The sequence below is a fragment of the Pleurodeles waltl genome, chromosome 10 (assembly GCF_031143425.1).
Source record: "Pleurodeles waltl isolate 20211129_DDA chromosome 10, aPleWal1.hap1.20221129, whole genome shotgun sequence".
In the NCBI taxonomy this organism is placed as follows: Eukaryota; Metazoa; Chordata; class Amphibia; order Caudata; family Salamandridae; genus Pleurodeles; species Pleurodeles waltl.
In genome coordinates this window covers 424,520,536-424,548,259 of record NC_090449.1, presented here as the reverse complement: position 1 = coordinate 424,548,259, position 27,724 = coordinate 424,520,536, and the positions used below count along the sequence as shown (strand labels likewise).

At 44.3% G+C, this 27,724-nt stretch overlaps 1 protein-coding gene across 3 annotated transcripts in view; it reads right to left on the bottom strand.

Moving 5' to 3' along the window:
* The window catches only part of WDR90 (WD repeat domain 90), a 1,338,149-nt gene that overhangs the window by 1,258,305 nt on the left and 52,120 nt on the right, over positions 1-27,724 (bottom strand). For all 3 annotated transcript variants that reach the window (XM_069210679.1, XM_069210680.1, XM_069210681.1), the window contains exons 3-7: positions 26,494-26,670; positions 22,286-22,424; positions 20,262-20,432; positions 16,492-16,615; positions 14,987-15,057 (exon numbers count right to left, since the gene is read on the bottom strand). In XM_069210679.1, coding sequence (XP_069066780.1) covers positions 14,987-15,057; positions 16,492-16,615; positions 20,262-20,432; positions 22,286-22,424; positions 26,494-26,670 — 682 coding nt within the window. The remainder of the gene's footprint in view (positions 1-14,986; positions 15,058-16,491; positions 16,616-20,261; positions 20,433-22,285; positions 22,425-26,493; positions 26,671-27,724) is intronic.

Sequence of the window (27,724 nt, the reverse complement as noted above, 5' to 3'; positions counted from 1 at the left end):
AAAGATTTGGCATTTGGTTAGATGTGCTGCCACGACAGCCATGCGCTTGGAGAATGTTCTGGGTGCTGACTTGAGGCCAAATGGTAGTACTGTGTACTGGTAATGGTCGTGTCCCAAGAGGAACCTGAGAAATTTCAGATGCTTCCTGGCCATGGGAATGTGGAAGTATGCATCGTTAAGATCGATGGGGCAAAGCCAAACTCCCTGATGAAGTTGGGGATATATGAGATGTAAAGCCGGCATCCAGAACTTCCCTTTTGGAATCCTTTGATTTCAAGAATGGGTCGGAATTTGTGTTTGTCTGTCTTTGGTACGAGGAAGTACTTGGAATAAATGCCAGCCCCCATTGACTGTGATGAACAGCTTCTTTTGCAACAGGATGTTGACTTCCAACCTGAGTAAGTCGAGATGGGAAGTGGACCGATTTGGTGGAATGGAAGGGGGTGGGGTGGTAAACCTGAGACAGTACCCATTCTGCACAATACTCAAAACCCAGGGAGCTATTGTGATGCGTTACCACTATTCAAGGTAATGTGCAATGCTTCCCCCTACCGGAGTAAATAACAGAAGAGGGGGAAGGGAGGACTCCTGGATTTATACCTGATGTTTGCTTACCACCTTGGGTGGGCTGATGGGCAGAGAGTCCTCTTGCCTGCTAGCGCTGTGGTTGGTAGGATCTCTGATGTTGTTGCTGGGATCTGCCCGGAAGCCAATGAGGGGTTTGAACCCTCTCAGTAAAACTGACATTGGTAGGGTCGGAACGATTTGCGCTGTTCTATGGATTGCTCCACATCCACAGTTTTTAATGTGCCCATTTCTGTTTTCATTCTTGCCATCTCGTCGTCAGCATGGCTGTCAAATAGTGTGGAACCGGAGAATGGCAAATTTTTGATCCAGTGTGGCACTTTCGGTTTCAGAGATGCTTGCCAGATCCAAGCATGCCTATGCAAGGTCACTCTGTGACAATAGCCATGAGCGGCAAGGAGGGAAGAATCCACAGCGGCACTGATAACTTGATTTGAGGCCATTAAACCCACATTAACTATCTCCAGGAAGTCTTCTCTTTTGTCATTTGGCAGGTGCTCAACGAAATGCTGGATTGAATCACAAAGGGCTTGGTCGTACCTGCCCAAAATAGCCATTGCACTGGCTGCTTTCATTGAAGTGGCCGCTGTACTGCAGACTTTGCGGCCTACTGAATCCAATTTCTACTCTCCTTATCGGGAGGTTAAGAGGATGATGGAGAGACGGAATGGACCTTTTTCGCAGCCAAAATCACAACAGAGTCGGGTGGAGGATCAGACCGGAGAAATAAGGGTTCTTGATCCAGAGGCTGGCATTTCTTTTGAAGCCTGGGCTGCATTATCTGTCTCCTTAAGTGTCTTTGCAGGCCTTCCTGAAGAAAGGCGAAAATCTCCACAGATATATTAAAGAACTGTTCCAGGGTCTCCGCATGTGGATGAGATTATTCACTGCTTAGGACTTAGCATGGAAATCCCCTATGACAGAACCTAGTTGTTAACAAATGGGAACATCACAATGTTTGTCATTATCCTGTGTCATACACCGTGTCCAATAGCCTTAAATATGCTTCCCATACCATGAGCAATGTTATCTCAGATGTTTCTTGCTTATGCATTCTAGCTTCCTGCATTCATTTCCTGGAGGCATGGGGAGAAATGTGACCTGCTTCATGGATTGCCGACATGTAACTGCTGCTACCAGAGTCCTGCTCAGCCACTGCCAATAGGCATGTGGGCAGCAAGTCTGGGGCCCCACATTTCCTATTTAGCCATGAAAAGATTGCTGGCACTAAGGGCCGTGAAGGGGATTTTTCACTTTTCCATGATATGGTCCATAAGAAGCAGGGCCAGTGACGTTCTCTAATTACTGCTATAGCCCAAAGAGGAAGCTTGAGTCATTGAACTGGAATTGCATGGTTAGGCTAGCTTGATGACTGTCTCCAATGGGCAGTAATGTTGAAGAGACCCAAGGAAGAGGACTGAAATGTTTATGGGAGCAATGTACTGTTTTCACATTCCTGGGTCCACTTCAGCTGGCAAGCCCTCCTACTAGCCCATCACACAAAAGGTGTTAAAGCCTACAAAGATGCGGTCAATATGTGCCTGATTTCACTGTGGTAGGGGCCTCCAGCAGCGATAACTGATTGAAAGGATGGAATATCCTTCCCTATTTCGTACAGCATACAACATCATGAGTGAGTTAGTATAAGAAAGCATTGTGAGGTATATAATAGGAGATGGGTGGTTGGGTATGTACATCGTGAATAATATGGTCTGTTCAAGTTGTCCTTACTCTGGTGCAGCTACCTACAAACAAATAGTCTTGCAAGTTAGCCTTAATGTTATCTAGCCCACGTCAGGTCCAAGTAGTAGTAAGAACTTTATTTGGTTACAACTAAAACCATAAAAGACAATAGCAGTTCATAATTACATTGCACTGATAATAATAATATGTTAAAATCATGTGACTTAATCAGAGTATACCTCAATCTCATAGCAGCTTTTAAAAAACATGCAACATTAAAGATGACAAGTTCACCAGGTAAAAGCTGAAAAGAAAAGGAAAAAAAAAAAAAGAGCCTGTTGAACGTGAGAAATTCAAATTGTTCAATAGTCGGATAATGAACATTCTCCTAGTTACTTTAAAATAACTACAAAACAAAATGTAAGGTATCTCGCAAAGTCACACTGTCAGAGCCACAAGGGCCCAAGGATGTAGTCTCACACCAATCTCTAGAGAAGACAAGTAACCATAGAAACATGTTGAACCAGAATCTAGGGAGAAAAAAAAAAATCTATCCCTATCATTTTTTCACAATTACTAGATAAAATTCCTTTTTTAAAGCATATACACTCAGACAGACGATTTAAGCACTTCAGTCTGCTGTGTATCTGACATTTTGAGCGAAAAAATGATTCCCTCGCCCATTTCAGCTCTGTGTTTACCATGGTGTGGGGACTGATTAAAAGTTTGAGTAGGGAGGAATTATTTAACTCCTTAACATATGTAAACCATGGAATCTTGGTTGCATGCTCAAGCAATAAACAGTCCTATAAGATCAATCTATTCAGGTGTGATTCAGCCCTAGACCAGACCTTAATCCAACAAAGCAAAGGCCTCAGGGCTATCAGATCACTGAGATACTTAACTCCCAATTCCTCATGTATGCTGCCTGATGGCGTACTTTGGGGAACCCTCAACACCCACCTTAACAATGCATTTTCAATTGTCTGCAGATGTCGAACCCTCTCATATCCCCAGATGTCACTGCACTATGTTCCCTTGGAGACATTTTGCTTGATAAATCTTTGATAGGGCCTACAGAAGCCTACTCACTAGTCGAGCGGCAAAACTGGATACAGCTGCATTACAATTTATAAGGTCTCTTTTTTACTAGCAATCAGAGGTTTCCAATTCATGTTGGAGTCAAATAAAACTCGAAGATATGAGAAAGATGTGACCTTAGAGAAGGTGTGATTAAACACCCTGAAGGTTGTGGATCTGGTAGAATTGTGGCCACCACCATAACAAAGGATTTGTTTAAATGAATGGAGGGATGCACACTATATATAAATGCTACAAATGTATTCTTAAGTAATTGCAAACCAATAACAGTCCTGGCCATCAGGACTGCGTCGTCTGCATAAAGCAGGAGTGAGCACACACACCTATCTGGGGACAGTCAGCCTTAGCAATCAAATAAAGCTTCCTCTAACCCATTTATGTATAGGGTGAACAAAAATGGGGCAAGGATACACCCTTGACAAAACTTCCTGCCAGTTTAAAATGACGGGTGCGGGCAGAATCTTTAGTATAGCATACAGATGCAGAAGTATTTTCCTGGAGAATAAAATGTCTGGGTCCACCCCCTGGAGAAAAGCTTACACAATAGTTTGTCTCGACTGACCCTCAAATGTAGATGTGAGGTACATGAAAGCCAAATGAATCAATTCAGGTCGGGCTACGGTGTACTTGATAATGATCATATATACGGATTCAGGCACTGGTCACTTGTTTAACTACTTGGCATGAAACCATATTGCATATCAGAGAATATTTTATTCTCATCTGCCCTTAAGGACAGTCTATCCAAATGCACCCTCCCAAGAACTTGGCAACAGAGCCAATCAAGGATTTCAGCCTGTAACATTGTGGGTTACATGTAACACCTTCCTTAAAGACGGGGGATTTAACTGTAGTCCGGGGGGGGGGGGGGGGGGGGAGAAGGACCCTCTCTGAATACTTTGTTAGTATCAATGACAGTGGTGTGGTGGGGTCCCATATCTCAATGTTACCAATGAACATGTCAGGGGGATTCCATAAGTGCCCAGGACCTTATTTCCTGACAGGTCTAAAATTCCCTGTTTGACTTTGTCTAATGTGAAAACAAGATTAGATCTCCCTGCCACAGGTGTGCCTGGTTCATTATCTGATAAAGTAGGCAGGCAATTGTGATACCTACAAAATTAGCAACCCACTGACTAGCACTGCTGTAATGACAAAGCTGGGCTATTAACATGCGTAAAGCAAGGGTGGTTAAATACACGTCAAAACAAGATGCTGTCTTTACTGTTACTTGCATGCATTAAATCGGCCAAGGCCATATCTCTAGGGGTAGTTTTACATTTTTTAAGTTCCAATTTGTAAGCCCTTTGGCATTCTGTAATGTGCTCCCTATCTCTGGGTACACCTTTTAATGCTTTCTTCAAACTTAGGAGTGCCTTAGAACAGTTAAGGTCAAACCATTTTGGGGCAGATAAGGTAGGTTTAGCTGCAAACAGGTGATTTAAGGCTGAATAAGTCTGTCACCTTGTAGGAGGCAGCTAAGATCACTCCATTAGTAGAATACAAATCCAGACACATAAGAAACTCTTGCATGCATCCAGAGATTAGGGAATGTTTAAAACGCTTGAGCTCCACCAAGGACCACCTTAGTCGCCTACCTTGATTGATTGGAGAACACAACCCGCTTAATGAGACAGAGACCAAGTTATAGTCACTAAAAGGACTTGAGTAGTTCATGAATGGAAATTAATATAAAAAAGGGGGGCCAACACAATAATAAAAATCAATTGAGGTACAACCCATAGCCATAAAGATTGGTGGGATTATTGAAGCTGTGGAATCAATTTTGTCTTTTCTCTGTATACATTGGTTATTATTATTATTTAGGATGGTATTCAACTCGGTACCCTCCGTAGTATGTTTTCTGTGTAGACCTTTCACTGCAGTACATTTAAGAGGTTTGTTAATTGAATCTAAAGGGCTCTCACATAGATAGATGTTAAAATCTCTTACAACAATTAAGTTATCCAAACATGGGAGGGGGGTCATCAGAAGTCAAAGAGGATTCAGGTTGAACGAGTCAGTCACATGTGTCCAACTTACTCAAGGGAACGTGTCTACTGGCAGTCTTCAAAAGAGAAGACACGGTATGAGGGTGGCCTGATGGCGACAGCAGCATTGTAAGGAGTTCCCGAGCTGAAGAAAATATATATATATATATATATATATATATCTCTCCCTCTCTCCCCTCTCCCCTCTCCCCTCTCCCCTCTCCCCCCCTCCCCCCCCCCCCCCCTCTCCGGTCGCAACACCCTTTCCCACTCTGGTTTGGACCCACCACGCATGGGACAGCTCCATGCTCACGGAGGGCCTGGGACCATTGTGTGGCTCTGAGTGCCACGGCCTATACAAGGCCTGTTATGCATCGAGACTTTGCTGCCCCCTGCAGAAATGTAGAAGACAGCCAAGGGGGAAAGAGACTGATGGAGGGCAGGAATGGCCTGCAGGCGACAACGGAGATGCTGCCTAAAGGTCAACAGCCCTGCTACCATCCACTGGCACATCAGGAAGCCCAATGCTCCAAGACATATTGCAGGCAATAAAGGACTCCAGAGAAGCACTTGAACTCAAAATTGATATCCTGGGGACAGATCTACATCTACTGTACGACGACCATAAGTGCTTGGCAGAGCAGGTTACCATAAAGGAAAAGATGTTGTGGACATGATCCTACAATGACAGCCATAAGAGCGCCTCACCAATCTAGAAGTAAAAAGTACAGACACTGGAAAATAGAGAAGAAGATGCTGAAAACCAGGCACGTTGAAAATATCTGCGTCATGGGGCTAACTGAAAGAATCAAAGGAGTTGATATGCTGACCTTTCTGGAGAGATGGATGCGCAAGGAAGTTGCACCAGAAGGCCTGACCCCATTCTATGCCCTGGATATAGTGTATTGAGGCCCAGCAAGATCTCTTTCCCCTAACCCCCGGCACCTTTGAGACCAGTAGTAGCACGATTACTATACTATAAAGATTGTGACTATATCTTGAATCAGGCCAGATGAAAGGAAATTAACATTGAGAACAGCATTATATGGATCTTCCCCGACTTCCCCAAAGAGGTCCAAAAGCAGCAGTCCACATTTTTCGCAATAAAGAGACAACTGAAAGAACTAAGCACTCCCTACGTAATGTTTCCAGCTCAACTTTAAGTGACCATAGCTAAGGGGGTGCAGGTTTGCCATACTCAGCAGGATGCGTGGGATTGGTTAGAACAGCGATCCTCAACCCTCATGGGCCACAACTGAAATCAAAACAAAGAACTATCTCCCAGAGACAGCTCCGTGCTTAAGTCGCAACGTAATACAAAAACTGCCCCATCCATTTTGGAAGTAGACAGAGAGCAATGGAAATGGTAGTGTCCATCAGCGGAAGTAGCACCAGTCACTTGCCCATGATGACAGCTGAGGCGGAGAAGGACTCAGACTAGGACTATACCTCCACTACCTGTCATCAGTCCAAGAACGTCTGATTCTATTATCTGACAAGAGCACTGCCTCCTGCCAAGCAACAAAAAAAAAATGAATTAAGCGGTCACCACTGGAGCTACAGGGCGCTGTATTCATTATAGTACAACTGGATGGGCACCCTATGTGGGGAGGCTCACAAAAAACATAGTATTTTTTTTACAAGGTGTTCAGTCCACCCTTGCACAAGAGGATAGGATTGGACAACACATTCGGACGAGGAGTGACATCTAGTTGCCCTTGAGAGCATGAATTCGGGAACATGTTTAATTAAGTTACAGGTTTAATTCGTTTTTTTGTGGATCAGAGCCACGACCCTGGGGGACAAGGAATAGCACCTCCTGTCACGTGGGACGAGGCATGCAGACAACAGACTCGACAAGTGGAGACAGGTGAATGACGGCCCCTATGAACTAGAAGATCTCCCAGAATATCCCGGGGATGCACACAATGACAAGGCGTAACAAGGTCTTTTCATACCTGAACAAATGGAGCATCCAAATTGCTATGTTACAATCAACTCACTTAAAGGAGGGGGCAGCATTACATAGAAGATGGGGGCTCTAAATATTCTTCACCACCTACTCAGCATATGAAAAGGGGGACCCTCATCTGGATATATTTGCCATTGATATAGATAAAGCATTCAAACGTCTCAAATGGAACTACTTATATGGGGTCTTGATGCATATGCAACTCGGCCAAGGTTTCACAGCATGGACAAAACTCCTCTATACTGATCCAACTGCGAAAGTGCAGACGGGCAAGGCCATATTCGAAAGCTACCAGGTCAGCAGGGGAACAAGGCAGAGCTGACCCCTGTCCACGTTACTCTTCGTGCTGGCAATGGACTCCCTGGCTGAACAGGCCAGGGAGGGAGGTTGGTACCAGGTTGTCGTAGTACGGGGCCACCCTCACCGCATAGCGATATACGCAGATGATCTACTAATGTTCTTGAAGAACACAGAGGATGACCTTCAAGGGGTCTACTGGAGAAATTCAGCTCCTTCTCGGGTCTGAAAGTCAATTAACAAAAATACAGATTATGTCCAACGGTCCGGTCCCCCCCCACCACCCAACCCCCACCCCCGCAAACATCGGCACCCTTCAGTGGGAACAGAGATGCTATCCCCCCCAATACCACTCTGCCCTTGCCTTCACACTGTGGCAACAGATCTGGAAAATCATAGAATCCTGGCGCACTAGGAACCCCCGAAGTAGGGATTCTCTTTTTCTTCCCTCTACATGAATTACACATACCCTCCATTACGTTCCAATGTCCAGCGCATGTGCATCTCCTAGTTCACAACCTAGTATATTTGGTCCATACAATAGCCAATCATAATCTGATCCTTTTACACCTAAGGTGGGAAATACCGACCTCAAAGATTCCCATCTGGGGACTTAAACCTGAAGCTCTTGAAGACCCACAATTCCTAGAGGCCATTTCTGCGCGCATGCAGGATTATTTCATCACAAATAATGTAACTGACCCCTCACTGCTGGCTTATGCGGCCGAACTAGCGCCCAAGCTGGTTGATCTATACACAAGAGACAGAGACAGGACGATTGCCACAAGCCACCAAAGAGGCACTGGTCCTGCCCCTCCTAAAACCAGGGAAGTCAGTGATGGATTTTAAAGCTTACCACCAGATGTCCATGCTAAAAATTTATTATAAAAACTCCTAAATAAAATACTAGCCAATAGATGACTCCCACTTATGACCAAGCTAATTTACCTGGATCAAGCAGCCTTTGTACCGAGACCGTCAAGGCAATTAACATACAGCGCCAGATGATGATAAAGATGCAAGGCCACCACCTATGAAAGGGAGCGTCCGCTGATCTTGCATATTGAGAAGGCCTTCAATAGCCTTGAATGGGGTTATCTACACAATGTCATGCTCCTCACATGGTTAGGTAGATCCTTCGTTGACTAGTGCTGGATCCTCTACACTGAACTGGTGGCTATGGTCCGTATGGGGCGACTAATCTCAGACAGCTACGCAGTTGAGGGGGACCAGATAAGGGTGTCTGCTCTCGCCTCTACTCTTTGTGATTTCTATTGAGCCCCTTGTGTAGATGGCACGATCTGGTGCCGCCTACGGAGATCTCAGGATGGGTCCGTTCTGCTTTCCTGCCCTTATCTCATAACCGAGTTTACAGAACCTCTCTGGAATGCACTTCTGAGTTTAAAGAAAACATTTATTGTTCACCACAAGGTTCCTGAGAGACGAAATTAGTAGATTGGAAGCACACGTTCAATAGTAGTCGCAGCAATGAAAGCAAAATATATCAAAGTACTTCTCAGTTGCAATGTAAACAGTAAATACATGTGATTATATTTTAGCATAACTTCAAAGCATAAAAGTCCAAATTTGTCACCGTAGGGCAAGCCTGTAGGGCCTATAACTCAACTTCATCTTCCTGGGGTCTGGAAGTTGATGACTCCGGTCAACCGCGAGAAAGATTTTCTACCCAAACGTGAGACAGGCAACTAACGTCTCCGTTCCTGTCTGAAGTCAAGCAGATTCAATCTACCCCTGCTGTAGCCCAGAGTCATCCTTAAAAGCAAATGCAGTGTGAGAACCGAAGAAACTTGGAGTGGCCAATTCTCCCAAGCTCACTCGTTCTCAGACTGGATTGCGAGGTAAACACAAAATCTACGTGCTCTTATCAGCTAAGGTCTGGTGTGAAAAACACTGCTTGGTCTACCATGTGTAAAAACACAGCTTGGGAAAAACACAGCTCATCTGCAATGTCTCAACTGCAAAGTCTAACTCCACGTTAAAGCCAATAGGCAGCTAACCTAAATATCAAAATGTAATGTCTCATGTTATGTCAAAGCCAATAGGCAGCTAAACTGAATACAGAATGTAATGTCTAATGCCATGTCAAATCCAATAGGCAGCTAAACTGAACACAAAATGTAATGTGCTACTGGTGAACATTGTACAACTAATATGCCCAGGGGTAAAACACAAAGTCATTGGTCAAACACAATTAATAGCATCACAGGGTCCCACCACCCAGAGGATTGAACTCTACGCTGATAACCTCCTGCTCTTCCTTAGCAACACAGGGGGCAGACTTGGCTGGGGCCAGAACAATTCTCGGAAGCTTTGGCGAGCAAAAGTGACGTGGCAAAAAAACAGCCTTTTTCCACTCGCAGAAGAAGCCCCACCCCCTGAAACTTTGTGTCAGCTCATTTGGGAACCACACTGCCTCTCTTGCCTGGGAGTCAACGTCTATCATAATGATGGTGATAGGTTTGAAGGGAACCTGGGACTTGCCACTAGGAAGTTGAAAACACACAGAATTTTGGAAAACACTTCCCCTCTCAGTGGTGGGTCACATAGCCATCCTAAAAATGATAGTCCTACCCAGATTCCTGTACTTCTTTGTAATGCTCACCTGGAGGATACCCAGATCATTCTTCACAGAACTTAACTCCATTATAACATCTTTCCTCTGGGGTGTATGCCGCCGTGTAGTCCTGGCCACACTAACACCCTACTACACAGGGAGGGCTGGCAGTCCCAAACTTTGAATCCTACTACTTAGTGGCCCAATTACAGTTGTTCACACAGTGGATGGTGGGTAGATAGGCTCCCTTGCCAGGCTTGTAGCCCCCACCTTCCCACCACTGGAAGATCTTCCGCGAACCCTGTCGCGAGTTAGACATGCCTCAAAAGCTAGCTGTAGAGTTCATGGTTATTCCGAAGCGCTGGGCCCGCTGTCTCTGAAAAACAACCACACAGGTACCATATTCTACAAACCTCCCTCTCAGGCTCCAACATTTTCTCCCCCACATCGGTGACTGGACTTCAGGAATGGGTGGATTCGGGAATCACCACTGGTGGCCCCCTCTATAGGGACTCTGTATTGCTCTCCTTAGAAGAGCAAAGAACGGACTTTGGCTTACCCCATGGTCATTTCCTACTATATTGGGGTCTGTGGCAGCGGCTACACGCAGACACTGGCGCTCAGGAGGTACCGAACTCAAGGCCCTGCTAAGCTGTTACATAGCTTTGTTGGCCGGTACATTCAAAGCCATTATCTTCCTCTACCGCTCACTGCTGACAGATTCTCTACTCTCACTAGAAATATTAAGAACACAGTGGGAAAGACTTGGGAATCTCAATCCGTAATGTAGCCTGGGAGACCATTCTAGAGCACACCCTGAAAGTTTCTAGAAATGCACGCTTCAAACTAATCAATTTCTAAGTTCTCCATAGAGCCTATCTCACCACAGACATTTCAGAGTAGTAGATGCTTCATTCCCCAGATGCGGTGCAGTGGGTGCCAAACTTAATCACATGATATTGGAGTGCCCCCAACTGACTGACTACTGGGAAGAGGTTACATGCACATTAGCGGATATAACGGGCTCCTTAGCCCCTGGCCATTGTTTACTACATTGGTTTCCCCATACTTCCAAGAGAAAGTGACTAGCAAATTTCAAAACCTTGGTCTCATATTGGCCAAGAGAGATAGCCTGACATTGGAAAAACTGGGTAGGCCCCCAACTGACGACCTGGTGTACAGAATTAGTAAAATTGGCAGACTGCGAGGGAACATTCCTGATGGAGGCACACCACAGAACTGGCAAACTGGATACTGCTCGAGCCTGGGGGACACTACTAGATATACTGAAAAAATCTGCTCTCTCCTCGCAAGAGACCTCCCCAGACTCCTCCCCCTGTCTCCCCTCCCCCACAGAGCACTAACCTCTTAGGGGCCTATTACTTATTCACCAACATCAGCAGGACTCCCTGATACAGCTTATGCCTTTTCCCCCACTAGACAGCATTCACACCACAATGACGAATTGCCCCATGCACAAGTATATGCAGGAGCAGATGCACTGTAATATATGATGCAGTTTTCTTTATCTAACTCAGGAACGGTTGAGGGATGGGAGTATACTGATCACCAGACTGTGAATTACCATTTGCCACACCAATATGGCACCTCTGCATACCCGAACAGAAAATTCCGGTCTAGTGGTAGTTTTGTTTTGTGTTGTGATAAAATCAAGGGAGGGCTTGGGTTAAAAGCTGTGGGGCCTTGTGGGGCGTTATTGCTTGCAGGATGAATCAGTTTTCAGAAAGATGCTCAAACCTGACAGTATGCTCCGGTGAATTCTGTGATTGTATGTGAGGACCCATTTCAGCCAGCCTTTTGCTTGGAGGATGCAGCTGGAATACCAATTCATTCCCTGTGTTCAGGAAAAAAGAGCTAGGTACCTCTCTGGTGTGGTTATATCATCTACACTGGGATCATAAGACAGCCCAAGGATTTAGGAGCCAATTAAGATAAACAGGCAGAAATAGGTGCAGCCTTTTCAAGTTTGCTTAAGGACTGCTGAATGCTATGAAGCCAAATGTCAAAGGACTCAAAGAATCCCTTCACAAGAAACTCTAGTTTGTGATACAGATTATCCATACGATCTTGTACTTTAAGAGATGATAAATCCACTAATGGCCTCCTGCTTCTGTGAATCCAAGCCAGCATTTGGTTTGGATTAAGGCCCTTCCCTTATTTTTCTCTTGCCCGAAGGGGGGCAAAGATCTGTATTAAACTCTATGACAGGCCCTGAAGCCATTTCCTTCCTAGAGGAAGGTATTTCTATGGCTGATTCATGTATTACAGCTTTAACTGCAGAACGCTAAGTTTACCTTCATTACCCTATACATGCTTGGGGACAGAGGCAATAACGTGCTAAAGGTTCAAGCAGGTGGATGGCTCTGAGCAGCAGGAGCGCATTGCGTAAAGGAGGTGCAATTATACTGCCCGTGTAGTATCAGGTCTTCTTCAGCATTTGTGATTTCCTCATTAAGAACATCCACACTAACGGATAAAAAAAAAAGATTAAATGCTGGACTTACCCGTATGGGGTTCGAATGAGTCCATATCTTCCCTTCCTGCTACACCTTTTTTAGGTTTTCCAATCTGGTGTAAATGTAGCCTTATCAGGTTGAGAGAAAAAACTGAATGTTAGAGTTCACGGGTGGGGAAGTTGGGGGGAGGTTGTTAGTCTCGCCGGGCACAGACAGGCACACTTGGCAAAGTCTTTGTACGGGTACGCCCCGTGTCTGCAGCTCTCCAGGCACTATTAAGCACATTAGGCAGAAGTTAGCCACTCGACAAGGGCTCAGCAGGCAAGGTGTTGTGGGGTATGGAGTCCCTTCTCTCTTGGTTGCATGTCCTGCGGGTCTTCAGGCGCTCTTGAGCAAGTTAGGTGACAATTAGTCCCTCCTCCGTGGCTCAGCAGGCAAGATGTTTTGGGGCATGGAGTCAGTTTTGATTAAACTTCCCTTTTTCAAGGGTAAACTATGAGGGTCTAGTTATGAACACTTTATTACATTATGTCAACATGTTTCTGGTCACTGTTTTGCTCACAGAGCGTTGGGCACCTTTCTCAAGGTGACAATCCATTTGCTTTTCCTTGGTCTCCCCGTCATTCCAGTACCTTTTAACTTGTTCCTGGCATAGGATTATTTTTTTTTTTTTTTCCCCCCAGCTTTGGACAACGGTGACAAACAAAGATATTTGAACAAACAGTTAAGGATGTTGATATCAATGATTTCAATGTTGGAGTCAAGGTCAATAAAATAAAACTGGTATTCAAGTCAGAGGCTCAGATTTCAGAGCCAGGTTGCCTATTAAGTGTCTATAATCCGATGAAGTCAACACCACAAAAGGTATCATGTAAGACAACCTACAAACCAGTGATGTTAATGTCCAGGGCAGCATGATTTTGGGAGGCTGCTTCCTGAACATCAACTAATACTCAGACAAGTAGCCAAGAAATTTGGAGGAAGACCCACAGTTGGGATGTTTCTTCTGCCTGGATTTCTCATTAAAGCTTTGTTGGTGGGGTTTAGAATCCAGAATTCTGAGCCTTCTACTCTACAACGAAAACACATCATGTACAGGTCCCTCATTCTCTAGCATCATGGTCTGGATATAGGCAATACACACACTTGAGAGGTTGGTCATCCTTAGTGATACTCCTCTGATGACATATACCACAGCCCTTAAACAGAACATCTTCCTCACTGTAGGTAACACTTAAACAGCTATAGAAACACTACTTGGTACAAGAGCACTAGGTTAAAACCCAGATACAAACCGGCAGTCAAGATTCACTTAGGTCACATGAAGCAGATTTTTTTAAAAAATATGCAGACCTCTTTGAAGAGTCACATGCACTAGATCACGTACTAAGAATTGGGAAATATGGTTGAAAATTAGCTGACTATAGCAAACAACCACTTAGTTGTGTCTTTGTTTGCAGACATAATATAGTTTATGTTTTTATTTTTACTGGACTTGATGTCAAAACATGCAAATATTCAAATAGCTTGTACATTTATAAAGGACCCAGTGCTTAAATTCTTAAAAAAAAAAAAACTTATGGTAAGGTAGCTGAATGCAACATTCAAACTACAAATAAAGCATCTCTTAACGTGCCAGACAAGAGCTTCTCCTGCTCACTCAATACCTTCAGTCTGCTGGGAAAGGCCTCTAAGGCGACTCAGTGTATGGAATATTAACATGGATTCTAAAAATAAAAAACCCTTTAAATGTCCTGAATTTATGCAATTAACTTGTTTGTAACAGTAACTAATTTAAATCCCCTTATGCCACCAGCTTTCATTGAAGGAAGACCCTCCATCCTAAACTACTCTATCTCCAATATCATTAAAATATGTGCTAGTATTAAAATCCTTTCAAAGCTGCAAACATTTGGATACCGCACGTAACTCAAATGCATTTCACCATCTCAATTTTATTTCGCCCTCTTACGCTGGGAAATTACCCACTTAATGCCCTTCTGCTGACTCCCATGTGCAAATATGTTGGAAGTGCCTTCTAAGCTTACCGTCTTAAGCTTGTACCCCATTTGAGGACACGATTTCTAAGAAAAAAGGTTACTCAACAAACCATCACGAACAGTGGCCACAACACCAAAAAGGAGCTGCTGGCATGCTCTCCTCTGCCTCGGATGCACTGACCAGAGGATGCATTTGGTTAGTAGCTGTAGTGCAATATTCACCCATAAACCAGTCATTGAAAATTACGACGAATGCAGACAGTACTCCTACACCAAAGGGAAATATGACCATGTCTTCTCCTTACCAAGGTCTGAGTGACTTGACTGTCCTTTCTGAATAGAATCAAACGGCATCTTGGAACCATCAGAAGGAAATCTAAAATAAAAAAATATGGTTATAAAAAGACCTGAAACACCTATGTCTGGTCTATATAAATATACATCTCAATACTTCATATGGGCCATTTGATAAACACAATGTTTAATGGCTGTTTTTGAGATAATCCTAGAATAAAGGTGGGACCCTGACAAGTTAGATATTCACAAAAGAATGTGGAAAGCGTTGTACGGGTAGGGTGCTTCCCAACACTATGCAATTTAATATTGTGTTGAACTTTCCCAGGGAGGGGCAAGTGGCGGGGAGAAGAGTTAAAATAGATTTTTTGTTACACTTGTTACCTATAGATTTGGGAAGATGTTATGTTGCCCACGACTAGCGGTCTTCTACTACTAATCATTTCTAGGAAAAAAAAAAAGGTAAGACGTCTTACAACCAGTCTATTGATATTTAATAAGAATATTAATAGTTAACCTTGGATTTTTGTTTATTCCTTGTAGGTTGCTACGTTATTTGTCCCGATAAAGACCCAGTTCTAAATAATTCTGCGTGTTCAAACATTGACGTACAAACCTGCTGATTGTCATTCTTTGTAGTGCTAAAAATCGAACTTTCATTTTGACTTTTTTTTTTTTTTTTAAGAAACTGTAGTACTATTCAGTCAACACTGTTATCGTAAATAAAACCAGTGTACTTTTGTTAACATATGTCACTGTATTATCTATATGCTGATACTATGCAGTAATTGAAAAACATGTATATTTACATATGTATGCTCGTGCATTCTATTTTTTGCCAAACAACTTATTTAGGTTTTTAAGCTTCATGAGGTAGAACCATTGTTTGTTGTTTCTAGTGTATTCAGGCTTCCAGAAACAGTTTCTCTGTAATACTAGAACAAAATGCTGGCCCTGGTACAATGGAGGTAATTATTGATATATGGAGTACACCCCCTGAACATTTTGGAAAAAACTAGGGTCAACTCCTAGGGGAATCCGCCATTATTGGCTTGGCACACCAACGTCTTTTCAGTCAACTTGTGAAAAATGTGTGCTTTAAAATGCAATAACTGACCCATTTTTCCATATTTTCCTTAGGGAGAGAACACTCCTCTAAGCACTCCTAGAATAACTGGGCGTGCTCAGCCATCCCCAAAGATCACCAGCTACTACTGGACAACTACCCCAGTTTATGCAGACAACCTCAATGATGGGCCCTCTATGAAGCACCTACTATATCTCTCCTCAGTCACTAACATTGGCCTCACCTTAATGCAAGAACACATACCATAACTTATTGGCTACTTCAGACTCTATCCCACATTAGTATTGCTTAACTGTGTGTATCCACCAAACAGACAACCAGAATCACTAAATTGTGTGGCCCCATCCTGTCGAATCCTCCCAAAGGCTGCACACCACTTCATTGCTTCATACAGGTTCCTCAGAGAGTGTGACAACATTCAATTTATACCTGATAAAGTCATATTTGTCATGCCAGTTTTCATCCTTGCCTACAGGAAATGCCACTTCTCGTGGCATAGGTGAAGCCCCATGAGAAACCAAGTTTGATAGTCTGGCCTCAGAAAATGTGACACCTGCAGGGAGAGAAGGCACAAACACAAAGATGAGTAAGTGCCTAGGCAGAACTAAAAATTACTAAGAGCATGATTTTACTTTGGGGCCAAGAGAGGTTCCACATGAGACAGCACATAACTCTTCAGATCAAATGAAAACGTATAAGAGAGCCTCAGCTCATTTCTAAAGTTACACAACGTTCTTCAAACCTTCCAGTTAACATTTGTGCAAAAAAAGAAGTAGACTGTTGTTCCATCCCCAAAAGAGCATAGCTTATTAGTTTCTCTGACACATTCTGAAATCAAAAATACTCCACAGGAGTCAAAACAAACTCCAGTGATATTTACTCTTGGTGTACGTTCTCAACCTTGTTGTCTGAGGTGTGGGGACTGGCATGGTTCTTTAAGTGGGACCTTATAGGTATAATCTGGAGAGGTCAAGCAAATCCAATTCAAGGACCTCCCTCAGGAATATGATCTAGCAGACTCCGAACGATTCAGGTACCTGCAACTGAAACATGCCTTCCAACGACACATACAAGAAGAGCAACTGCCAGAGTCCTCTACCTTGGAGGATCGATTACTCACTTAGGTCATAACTAGAAAAGGGGTGTCAGTGATGTAAAAAAAAAAAAAGTTGCTCAATAACTTTCCCGATCTGTTGGGACCACTGAGAGCCACCTGAGCCAGAGATCTTGGGGACTCAGATGACAAGGGCTGGGTGGAGGCCCTCCAGAGCCTGCGAGACAGAGTCATGCTGCCCGATTTAGGTTGGTCCAGCTAAACATTTCGCACAGGTCTTCCTACTTGCAGACACTGTTACATAAGATAGGCAGAAAGGTCACAAGACTGTGCCTGGGAGGCTGGGCTCAGGAGGGCATGTGCTTCCACATCATTTTGGGCTGCCCAATCATACAAGACTACTCGTCGAAAACCACAGAAATAATTTCTGAGTCTTGTAGCTAGAGGTTCTGATGGACGACTAGTGGCTCCTCCTGGGGATCTCTGGTGACAACATGGCCCAAGTATCAAAAGGTCTGGGCAAAGCTGGCCACAGGAATAGGTAAACGGAATATAGCACAGGCATGGGGCAAAACGACTTCCCTGGGAATTGCGGACCAGGATTCAGACTTCGATTGGTGTCAGAGGGCAGAACACATACTTTACAAAGGGAGATGCTGCACCCAAGAAGTGGAAAAAAGTGTGGGGGGCCTGGCATGAGTATAGAGACTACTGATAAGCGATGTTCTGAGAGGGGAGATACCTGCAAGGCTCAGGTGTAAGAGATGATGATGATTAAATTCAATGTGATGATGGGCCGTAAAAGCGCCATTCGATTTGACTGCTGACGCTTACTCTGCAATTTTATCACATCATTGGTTTGTTTACAATGATTGTGTAATCTTTTTTCTAAATATGCTGTATGATGATCACTCTTTCAAAAAAAAAAAAAAAAAAAAAAAAAAAGAAATGGATCTTAACCTTGTGGTCAGCCCAAGACTAAAAAGTCCTGGAATGGTCATCAGAAAGCCAGAAGACCAACAAAAATGTCAACAACGTGACTGAAACAATTTGCTGCATGTGTGGTGCCTGCAAGAATTGTGTAATAAATAGTCGCTACCCTAAAAAATAGGACTGTCTATAGGGGAAGCCAACCGGCGTGAGAGGAACAGATCCAGGAGGGATCACAGAGGTTTCCCAGCATACAAAAGGGATTGATGTTTACTGTTTGGTAGCTAATGTTGGAAATGGCTCACTCTGCAGAGTCATCCACAGACTTTTTGCCTTCCTCTTCCTCCTTTTCTGGCCTTGTTTTTGTTGGCTTTAGGACTCTGTGCAATTTAGTACTGATAGCAGTGGTAAAATGCTGGTCTTTGTGCATTCCCAATAGACAGTTCGACACAAAGGGCGCTTGGGTGTGACATTTGCATCCTGATGGCCCATCACCAGGCTGATGGACTATTAACTGGCTTCCTGGTGGTTGGGGGGGCGCGGAGCTTAGCACTGCCTCACTTACACCTGGATAAGGCTGAGCCTCTCTCTCTATACAAAGGGCTGCATGACCCCCTGTAGAATGCCTGGAGCCAGGGAAAGAAGGAAAGAAAGGCAGGGACCTTGTGATCTTCAAAGGCCTATTTGAAGTCTCCCCCACTTCAAAAGGCACATTTGGGTTTAAGTACTGGACCCCAAACCCTACTAAATCATAACTCTACTGGAACCAAGGACACTCTGCCAGGAAGGACTGCTGTACTTACAGGAGGAACTGGCACTCTGCCACTGCATTGCTGTGTTGGCGTACTACCTGCTGTGTGCTGTGCTGTAGGAGGGCCTGCCACTTTGCTACTTGCTTTGCTGTGTTGGCCTGCTGCTTCTCATCTAGAGTAAGAAGAACTGTATCTGTTCTCTACACCCTGGAATCCAAGATTCCCCATGGGCTTGCCCACTGTTCTCCGCAGTTTCAGGGACATCAAAGACTGCCTGCAGAACCCCTAGTGTAGCTGCACTCTGCGAGTCCTACCCTTGCTTGAGGTGGCCTCCTGTAGTCCTGGGACTCAGGAGTGGGTTCTGCAGCAGATTTCTGCAAAAACGACGCATTGTGCCTTCGACGTAGATGCTTTGCTCCATCACAGGTACTGTTTCAGTGAGCCATGCTTGGTTTCTGTAGCTGCCTACCCTCCATCAAGGCCGGGCTGGATTTTATCCAGGTCTGGTGGCTTAGGGGCCTGTGTATTACCTCATGGTCACAGGTTCAAATCCTGGTGGGTCCACTCAGCCTTTCATCCTTCTGGATCGTTAAAATAAGTACCACTGAGTTGGGTAATAATAAACATCTGTTATTCAGCGCCAAGATACCCTTGTGGGTGAATTGCACTTTACAAATACACGTTAGGTTATGGTTTGCATCTGTCCCTCACAATCTCAGGCAACCTTTTGACAGCAAGTGACTAAGCAGTGTTTTCACATGTAATCTTTAAAAATACTTCTCAACTTCTACTTAGTGTACTGTTTTGGTCTTGTTTTACTCAGAAAATATTCTTTATTTTTCTAAAATGATGTGGAGTCTTTTTGTTGTGTCCTTCACTGTGTTACTGTAATGAAGTGTTGCACAGATACTTTACACATTGCCTCTTATGTTAAGCCTGACTGGTCTGTGCCCAGATACTAGAGGTTGAGCACAAGTTAATTTAGGGTGTGTATCTGACTTACCCTGACTAGGATTTTGGTACCTACTGGGACAGGGTGCATGCCTCTGCCAACTACAAGAATAGACTAAACATAACAAGTAAAAGTTCTGAGACAAACTTACCCCCCCCCCCCACAACCCCACCCACCCCCACAGATCATTGTAAGTAGCTGGATCAACAGTCAACAGATTCAGACTGAGAAACAGAAAGCGAAAGACAGACAAAAGAGTTGGAGGACAGAGATTTGGACAGGAAGAGAGAGAGAGTTAGACTGTTAGTATATGTGCGGGTCACTTTGAGGGGGGGGGGGGAGAAAAAAAAAAAAAAAAAAAAGAGAAAGAAGAGAATGAAACAAAAGAAATGCCTGAGCCAAAAAATGGGGGTGAAAATAGCGAGAACTAACACGACAGAAGAACAGGAACTATAGCAGTGAGAGAGGGAGAGCAAGAGAGAAGGCTGGATGAATGGTTCTAGCGTTTTACCTGGTTCAAATAGCAAGTCACTGGTGACAAGGTTCTTCACCAGGAGGCTGGAGCAGAGTTTCACACTCTTCAGGTGACTGTAACGGCGATTCAAATACACGGAGAGGACATACTGAAGGTCAAACAAGAGGCAAGTCCATCGCACACCAGTAGGGGCTGGGCCAACCAGATCTACAGGAAAAGAAATGTTGAATAGTGTACAGACTGTTCAAATGCTTCCTCATCAAATCCGTGTGCGCCACAGGCTTCTCAGTATCTTATGTCTCAGGTGATCTGTGCTGGAGCTCAACAACAGTCCCACAATAAATGTGACTCACCAGTTTCCAACCATAACAAGCCTGACTCAACATCTGACTGGTCACATAGCTCTCACAACACACCTTGCTGAGCAATCTGCCTGCAAACCTTCCCGCATACCAGACTCATTTATCATGTGTTCAACCAACCTTTGTATGCTTCTCATAAAGCAGACTTCCCGTTACTCAAGAGTTCAACATCACTTAGCGCACCTTCTACTCACTAATGCTTTGAATGTACCCAAAAAGTAACCAGTAAACCAAGTATAAACTGAACTGAACACCACAATTCATTTAGTCACTATCATGTTCGAGGACATACTTTGCCACAAATATTGCAGGTTACCACACAGTCAAAGACCTCTCATCACACAATGCAGTGCACTCAGTCCTTAAACACTAGCTTCCTGCATATTATAAATCGCTGAATGACGCTTACTAAACAATTTTTATGTGCGACATCCAGCTTTCACACTCACCCTCCTGTGAACCGCCTTGTCAGGTATGTTCACAGACATCCCACCTACAAAGCAGTGGTCACATGACCATCACTACCTAGACTGTTCCAGTCGCACAGCCATCACACATTTTACAAGGAATAGTGACAAATGAAAGTGGTGATTGATGTTGTGTCAAATATATTTTTGAGGTACACTTTTTGTTTTATCTCAGTTGATGGCATGGTCATAGGTTTGAACCTAGTATGATCAACAGTACTTAAAAACAATGGGACTGTAGTACATTGCAGGGCTAACACGCTCTGATGGTCTCTGGTCATAGGGCACTCAAGGACTAAAACTGCAAAATTTAGAATGTTCATGTTTCACTCTTGGATACAGCTGTAAACAGGGGTACAGCATCCAGAAATGACATTATACGTCAAAGTGACCATTGCTCCTTAATTTTGTAAAAATTATTTTCAATTACTAAGAATGTTATCAGCCTGCACAACACCTTTCGTAACATGGGTGTACATAACCCGCAATAGTTAATGTGTCAAATTCAGATTTGCTTTACTGCTCTGGGACATATAAAGGTGAGTAGGCACCACAGCATGTTTCTGGTCATTTTATTAAATGCACACTGTAATGTTGGCATGTTAGCAAAAATATAATACTATTATGAATTAATTTTAAACCCCAATTACTAAAGTTGACATTGCAATTGCATTTAATAAAACTGAAAGAAACAGACAATGGTGTCTCCTCTGCATTTTGTGGGTATAAATCTGATTTCTAGCACCTTGGGGATTGATATTTCTTTGCACTGTACCTAAATTCAGTGCTGAGTCTGTGATTGCATTATCCCATGAAAACAAACTAATAGATTTATAAAGTTGATAATTTAGTTTACATTTTTTGAGCTGGTTAAAAAAAAAAAAAAACACAATAAAAAAATAAAGTATATAGGTTATCTAGATTACAAATGTGAGAGGTCACAGGACCAGTCACAGGAGTATTGTTCTTCTCTGGGTAAAGACCAAAGAGCTACAGATCTCCTTTCTCCATTTATGGCTGGCCAGAAAGACCACTATGTAACTCTCAGTGCCATAAATCCACAAACTACTGGACATGGAAAATGGGTGCGTACAGCCAAAATATGTCAAGCTACTAGTCAGTCACCGTCTCCAGCAGAATGATTTGTCACACGATTGTCGGCCAGCCATTACACTCCCCGCCTATGCTGCAGTCCCAACCATAGCTGTGGTATTCACCATCCATCACAGACCTTGCCGAGCGGTTTGTGCTGTGCTGTCATAGACTGATCCTTTGACTGCTCCACATAGGAATGGAAACTGCAACCAAGTGGCTGTTGACTTGAATTCCTTGAAGAGGTTTGAGAAAGAGATCCTGATCACCTGGCTGTCCTGTGGAGAGGAGCATATATGTAGCAGGTAAGAAAGTCTGACTGAAGGAAAACAGAAGGAAAAAGGAATCTAGGATAATGGTGGTAGACAAAGCATACAGATGGTCATAAAAGACATTTTTCCTCATAGCTGGTAACTTGGCATCTCCACAAAACAGGGTCTGAGAGACTGGCTTTTCACGAGGGCAGTCATGGATTAATGCACCACCAACAATCACTACCAGCACTATCATCGATCACTTCCAAGAGACACCTATCTAATAGCCTTTAGAGGATGGTTGAATCGGATGAAGTATGGAAACCAATTTTATAATCTACATATGATGAGGAAACAACTGCAGGCCATTTAAAGTAAAGGTAGAGGAAGTTTGGGAAAGGCTTGCACTCTCAGAAGAAATAGCCTGCATTGCAGTTTTGCGTTTCTGAAATAAACTGAAAATAAATTGGTTGAAACAATGGCAAGACGAAATTCTATGTAGCATTGTACAATTCTTTACAACATTTTACACATAAAACAATTGGCACTAGTCATGGGAAGTGAAAATCAATACAGTGGTCAATAACTTTTCCAGCTGCTTTGTGTAACAGACATTGGCAATAATCAAGGTATATTACTAAGCCATCACCTTTTTCCAGTCACAAAGCTGACCGTAGGGAGTTCGGATTAAGGGCATCCTAGAAACTGACAACTTGATTGTGCCCACTGTAGGAAAGTACCCTCTTTTTGGCATGGTTACAACCACTTTTTGCCTGTTATCGGTGTGCTTAGACTGTTTGCAATGGGAACCTGCTAACCAGGACCCCATTGATTGCGCTCTCTCCCTCCAAATGTGGTTACCTTGGACCTTTGTGCACCAATGCAAGTCCCTAGTATATGGTACTTCGGTACCCAGGGCACTGGGACATCAGGGATTTCCCATGGGCAATGTATTATGTCACCCATGGGAGCCCACGCAAAATGTGTCTGCAGGCCTGCCATTGCAGCCTGCATAGAAAGGTGCATGCACCCTTTAACCACAGGTCATTACATCAGGTCACTGTAAGTCAACACTATGGCAAGCCCTTCCAGCCCAAAGGGCAGGGTGCATGTCTCTGTGTGTGAGGGCACCCCTGAATGAGCAAAGGTGCCCCTATGAACTCCAGTTCCATTGCACTGGACTTAGTAAGTACGTGGAAGCCATTTTACCCGTGTACTGGACACAGGTCACTCACGACCTGTGTCCAGCTACATAATGGTAAGTCCAAACATGGTCATGTTTAATATCAAACATGTCTGAATTATACCCCAATACCAATGCCAGTATTGGTTGTATGATTCTATGGATTCTTGGGGCTCCTTAGAGGACCTCCCAGTATTGCTCCTACCAGTCTTCCAGGGTTTTCCAGGGTTTTCCAGGCAGCCTGCATTGCTGCAGCCCTTCAGACAGGTTTCTGCACTCCTGCTGCTTCACCAGCTCAGGCAGAACAAAAGATTTCCTGTGGGAGAGGGAGGCAACATCCTCTCCCTTGGAAATATATGTTACAAGGCTTGGGAGAGGTAGCCTCTCCAAGCCACTGGTTTGCTTTGAAGGGCACATTTGGTGCCCTCCTTGCTAAAATCGGTTTACACCAGCTCAGGAACAAAACTGGACAAAGGAAAGGGAAGTGACCACTAACCTGTCCATCACCAACCCAGAGGTGGTGCCCAGAGATCATCCACGTGGCCACTCGATTCTGCCTTCTAGAAAACAAGATGTGCAGAGGCCCCTTGGAGCATCTGAGTGGCCAGGTCAGGCAGGTGACGTCAGAGACAGGTGGTCACCGTGCAAGGTGACCAAACCTCGCATTTAGGGCTATTTAGGGACCCCCCCCCCCCCCCCCCCTTGCAGGTGTGACCCCAGATTCAACATGCAAGACTCCACCAGGACTGCTCTGCATCGTTTACTTCTGTTCCTGGCCACTGGAACCGCAACTGGCCACTTCAGGAACCGACAAGACTGCAACAACTTCACTTTGCAACATTGTTTCCCCGGCTCCTTCCAGCAACTGCAGTATTTCCCCAGCAGTGCATCCTCTAGGGTCGGCAACACTTCAGCTGCACTGGGAAGCAAGAAGGGATCTCCCTTGGAGTGAAGGAGTCACTCCTCTGCATCTGCAGGAACCTACAGCAATGGCGACCAGCTGTGTGGATCTGCTCTCCTCTGGAACTGCATGGATCCTGCCTCACAGGTGGTGGAGTGGAGTGGTCCTCTCTGCCCGCTGTCCAACTTGGGAGACGGCGAGCCCTTGCCTCTCCTTGCAGGAGTACCCCTGGACACAGACTCTTGCAGCAACCAAGGCTTGTCGTCTCCTGCTCCAAGGAATCTTCAGATTCAGAGTAGCTTCAGCCCCCAACACTTGATCTTTGCAAGTACAGTCTCTCCTCTGCTGCTCCAGTGACGTGGGACTCCTCCCCAGGTGTGCTGACTGGGCCTCACTGCAACTTACTGTGCCTGCTACCAGTGGGTTTCCTGTGGAAGCTGCGACTGCGTCTGCTGGTTCTCCTGACTGCTGAGGGTCAGCCCGGACTCCCCTCCAAGGGGAGTGTCCCCTAGACATTGTTAGTCCTCTTTAGCCATGCAACTCTTCTTTTGCCTCCTCCTGCATTTGCCAACACTTGATGGTGGTTCTCCTATTCACTCACCATCTACTACCAAAATGGGACATCAGCTGCAAGGCTCCAAGGACTCCAAGGACTCCTCTGCAGCTCCTGGACTCCACAGCTGATCTTCTCCTGTCTCCCATCGACCCGGATCCTCATCCACAAAAGTGTGGGTAGCAGCTCCTGCCTCAACTGGACACTCCATTGTGGAGTGGACTCTGGCCCCTTCATTAGCAGGTCCTCTTCTTCCAGAATCCACCTTTGGATTCAGCTGGTCTGGTCCTGTTCTTGCACAAACATTTTCTAAGTCCTCTTGTTAGTCCTTGGGAAAACGAGGTACTTACCTCTGCTCTCCTGGTCGCTGGGGGTCACTAAGGTATTCACTTCTTGGGGTCCCAGGTTCTCCTAGCTCCCTTCTACCTACTCCACAACCTTGGGTGGGGGACTTCACTTTGCATTCCACTATTTTAGTATATCGTTAGGCCCTCCTCTAGGGCCATAGCTATTTTCTACAATTCTTGCCAATGCTTGTTGTTTCTATGCTAATTTCTGAATATATATATTATATATATACATATACATATACATATACACACACACACACATATACATACATATCATATATACACACACATATATACACACACATACATACAGTTACCTCCGGTTGGGGCGGACTGCCTATAAGTAATCTAGTGTAGTGTTACAGAGTGCATTTATTTTCGTAACACTGTGTGGTTCCTTTCATGTGTGATAAGTTATTGTGTGACGATTGTGGTATTGCATAAGCTTTGTATGTCTCCTAGATAAGTCTTGGCTGCTCATCCACAGCTACCTCTAGAGAGCCTTGGCTTCCTAGACACTGTTTTCATTTACTAATAGGTGTTGCCTGGACCTGGTATAAGGTGCCAACACCATAGGTGTCCACCACACACCAGGCCACCTTCCTACATCCACTATTCAGAAACATTGTCAAATCAGGAGGTTTGTCACATTTACTTTTGTTTCTAGGGCACGAGAAATGAAGAGAACAGACTCCAAGCCATTCAATCAGTATACTCTTTGGAGAAACTTAACAGGAGTGCCGCTGGTGCATCTGCTTTAAATGAAATGGGTATATATATATATATATATTATATTATCTATCTATCTATCTATCTATATGTATATCTCAAACTTAAAGCAACTCAACTGCCAAAGCCCAAAGCCTATTGAGAAGCAGCAAGAAGTCTATAACGTTCAGCCACTGTATGCCCAGGCTAGATGTGAAAGATGGCCCAGAGCTGAAGAGTAATCTGAATGAGAATAAACCATTAAATACACCTTTGTTGTTTCATTCTGCACTTATCTCAGACTACATATAGTAATGCCACACTGCTGCCTTGTAAACAAGCACATTCTCATCTGCCAGGTTTTGCCATGGTTTCGTGGCACATTCCCCAGCACCTACCTCTGTGGTCACATCCAGGTGTACAACGAAGTGCTTGCCAGGTATAGGTCGGAATAGGATATACAAGTACCGTCCCGTCAGCCCAAGGGATTGCATGCTTGTTTTGGGTAGCTGGATGTAGTTGCTGGCAGGGATGGAACCACGGATCCTGAACACGGTTCCCTTCAAGATCTTGTCCTAGGTGAGAGAGCAACAGTGTGAAAAGGAGAACACCAAAGAACATCAGCCAACAGCCACGCCCTTCCAAGACAAGAGGGGGGGGGGGGGGAAGCCAAGTTGATCATCAGTAAACACCTACAATTGCTACAACCACTAAGACAAAGTAAAGCAGCATAACAAACAGAGATAAATATACCAGATGTGGTACAGACTAGAATAAGCAAAAGGCACACCCATGGCAGATACAATAAGGGCATCATGAATGATGCTTTGTATGGCTAAGGCCAGGCACTGAGTCTGTCCTCACTGTGCCAAAGCATCCAAGCTGTACCTTAGTGATGAGGCCCATCAAGGCCTAAATCACACTGCAGTTCCTTAAGTTCTCGTTAAGAAAGTTGTGGCTGACATTTAAGACTGGTCTGCTGATATTAGAACAGGATCAAGAATGATTTTTATATGGCTTCTATAAGTCTGGAGTGGTAAACCGGATAAAAGAATTATGTGGCCCAGAGCGATTGCCACTGGCTGAGTCACTTACAAGTATTACATCCATGAACATTTGTCATCATTTGTATGGGCTCCCATCCCAACTAGACTGCAACTGGTATTTCACAGTTTTGATTTTCCCACCTTCACAATTCATATTTATGCTCTCTGTTTAGTCTCCATCTTTACCTTCACACCTTATGAGGGCCAAGCTAGGGCTAAGCCTCTGCATAAGAATTCTAAAATGAAGAAAAGGATGAGTGGCCATCTGCATGAGAAAAGGTTTGAGAAGGGAGTTGAATTCACTCAGATTGCAGCACATTACATCCATGATGATACACAGCAGTTGTTAGACTTAGCCCCACAGACAGTTCATGTTTCTACTTGTCTTTGTTCTTAGAACAAGTCAACTTGCGTTCCTAAAAGCACTATTGGAGAGACAAAAGGGGAAACTATGGGGACATAGGTGCCACATCCCACCACTGTGTGTTCATAAGTTTAAGTGATTTGTTAATATAGTTTGGAAATTTAGTGCCACATCTTATTTTCCTGACGGTTTGTTCTCAGCCACTGAAGAGTAAAGACT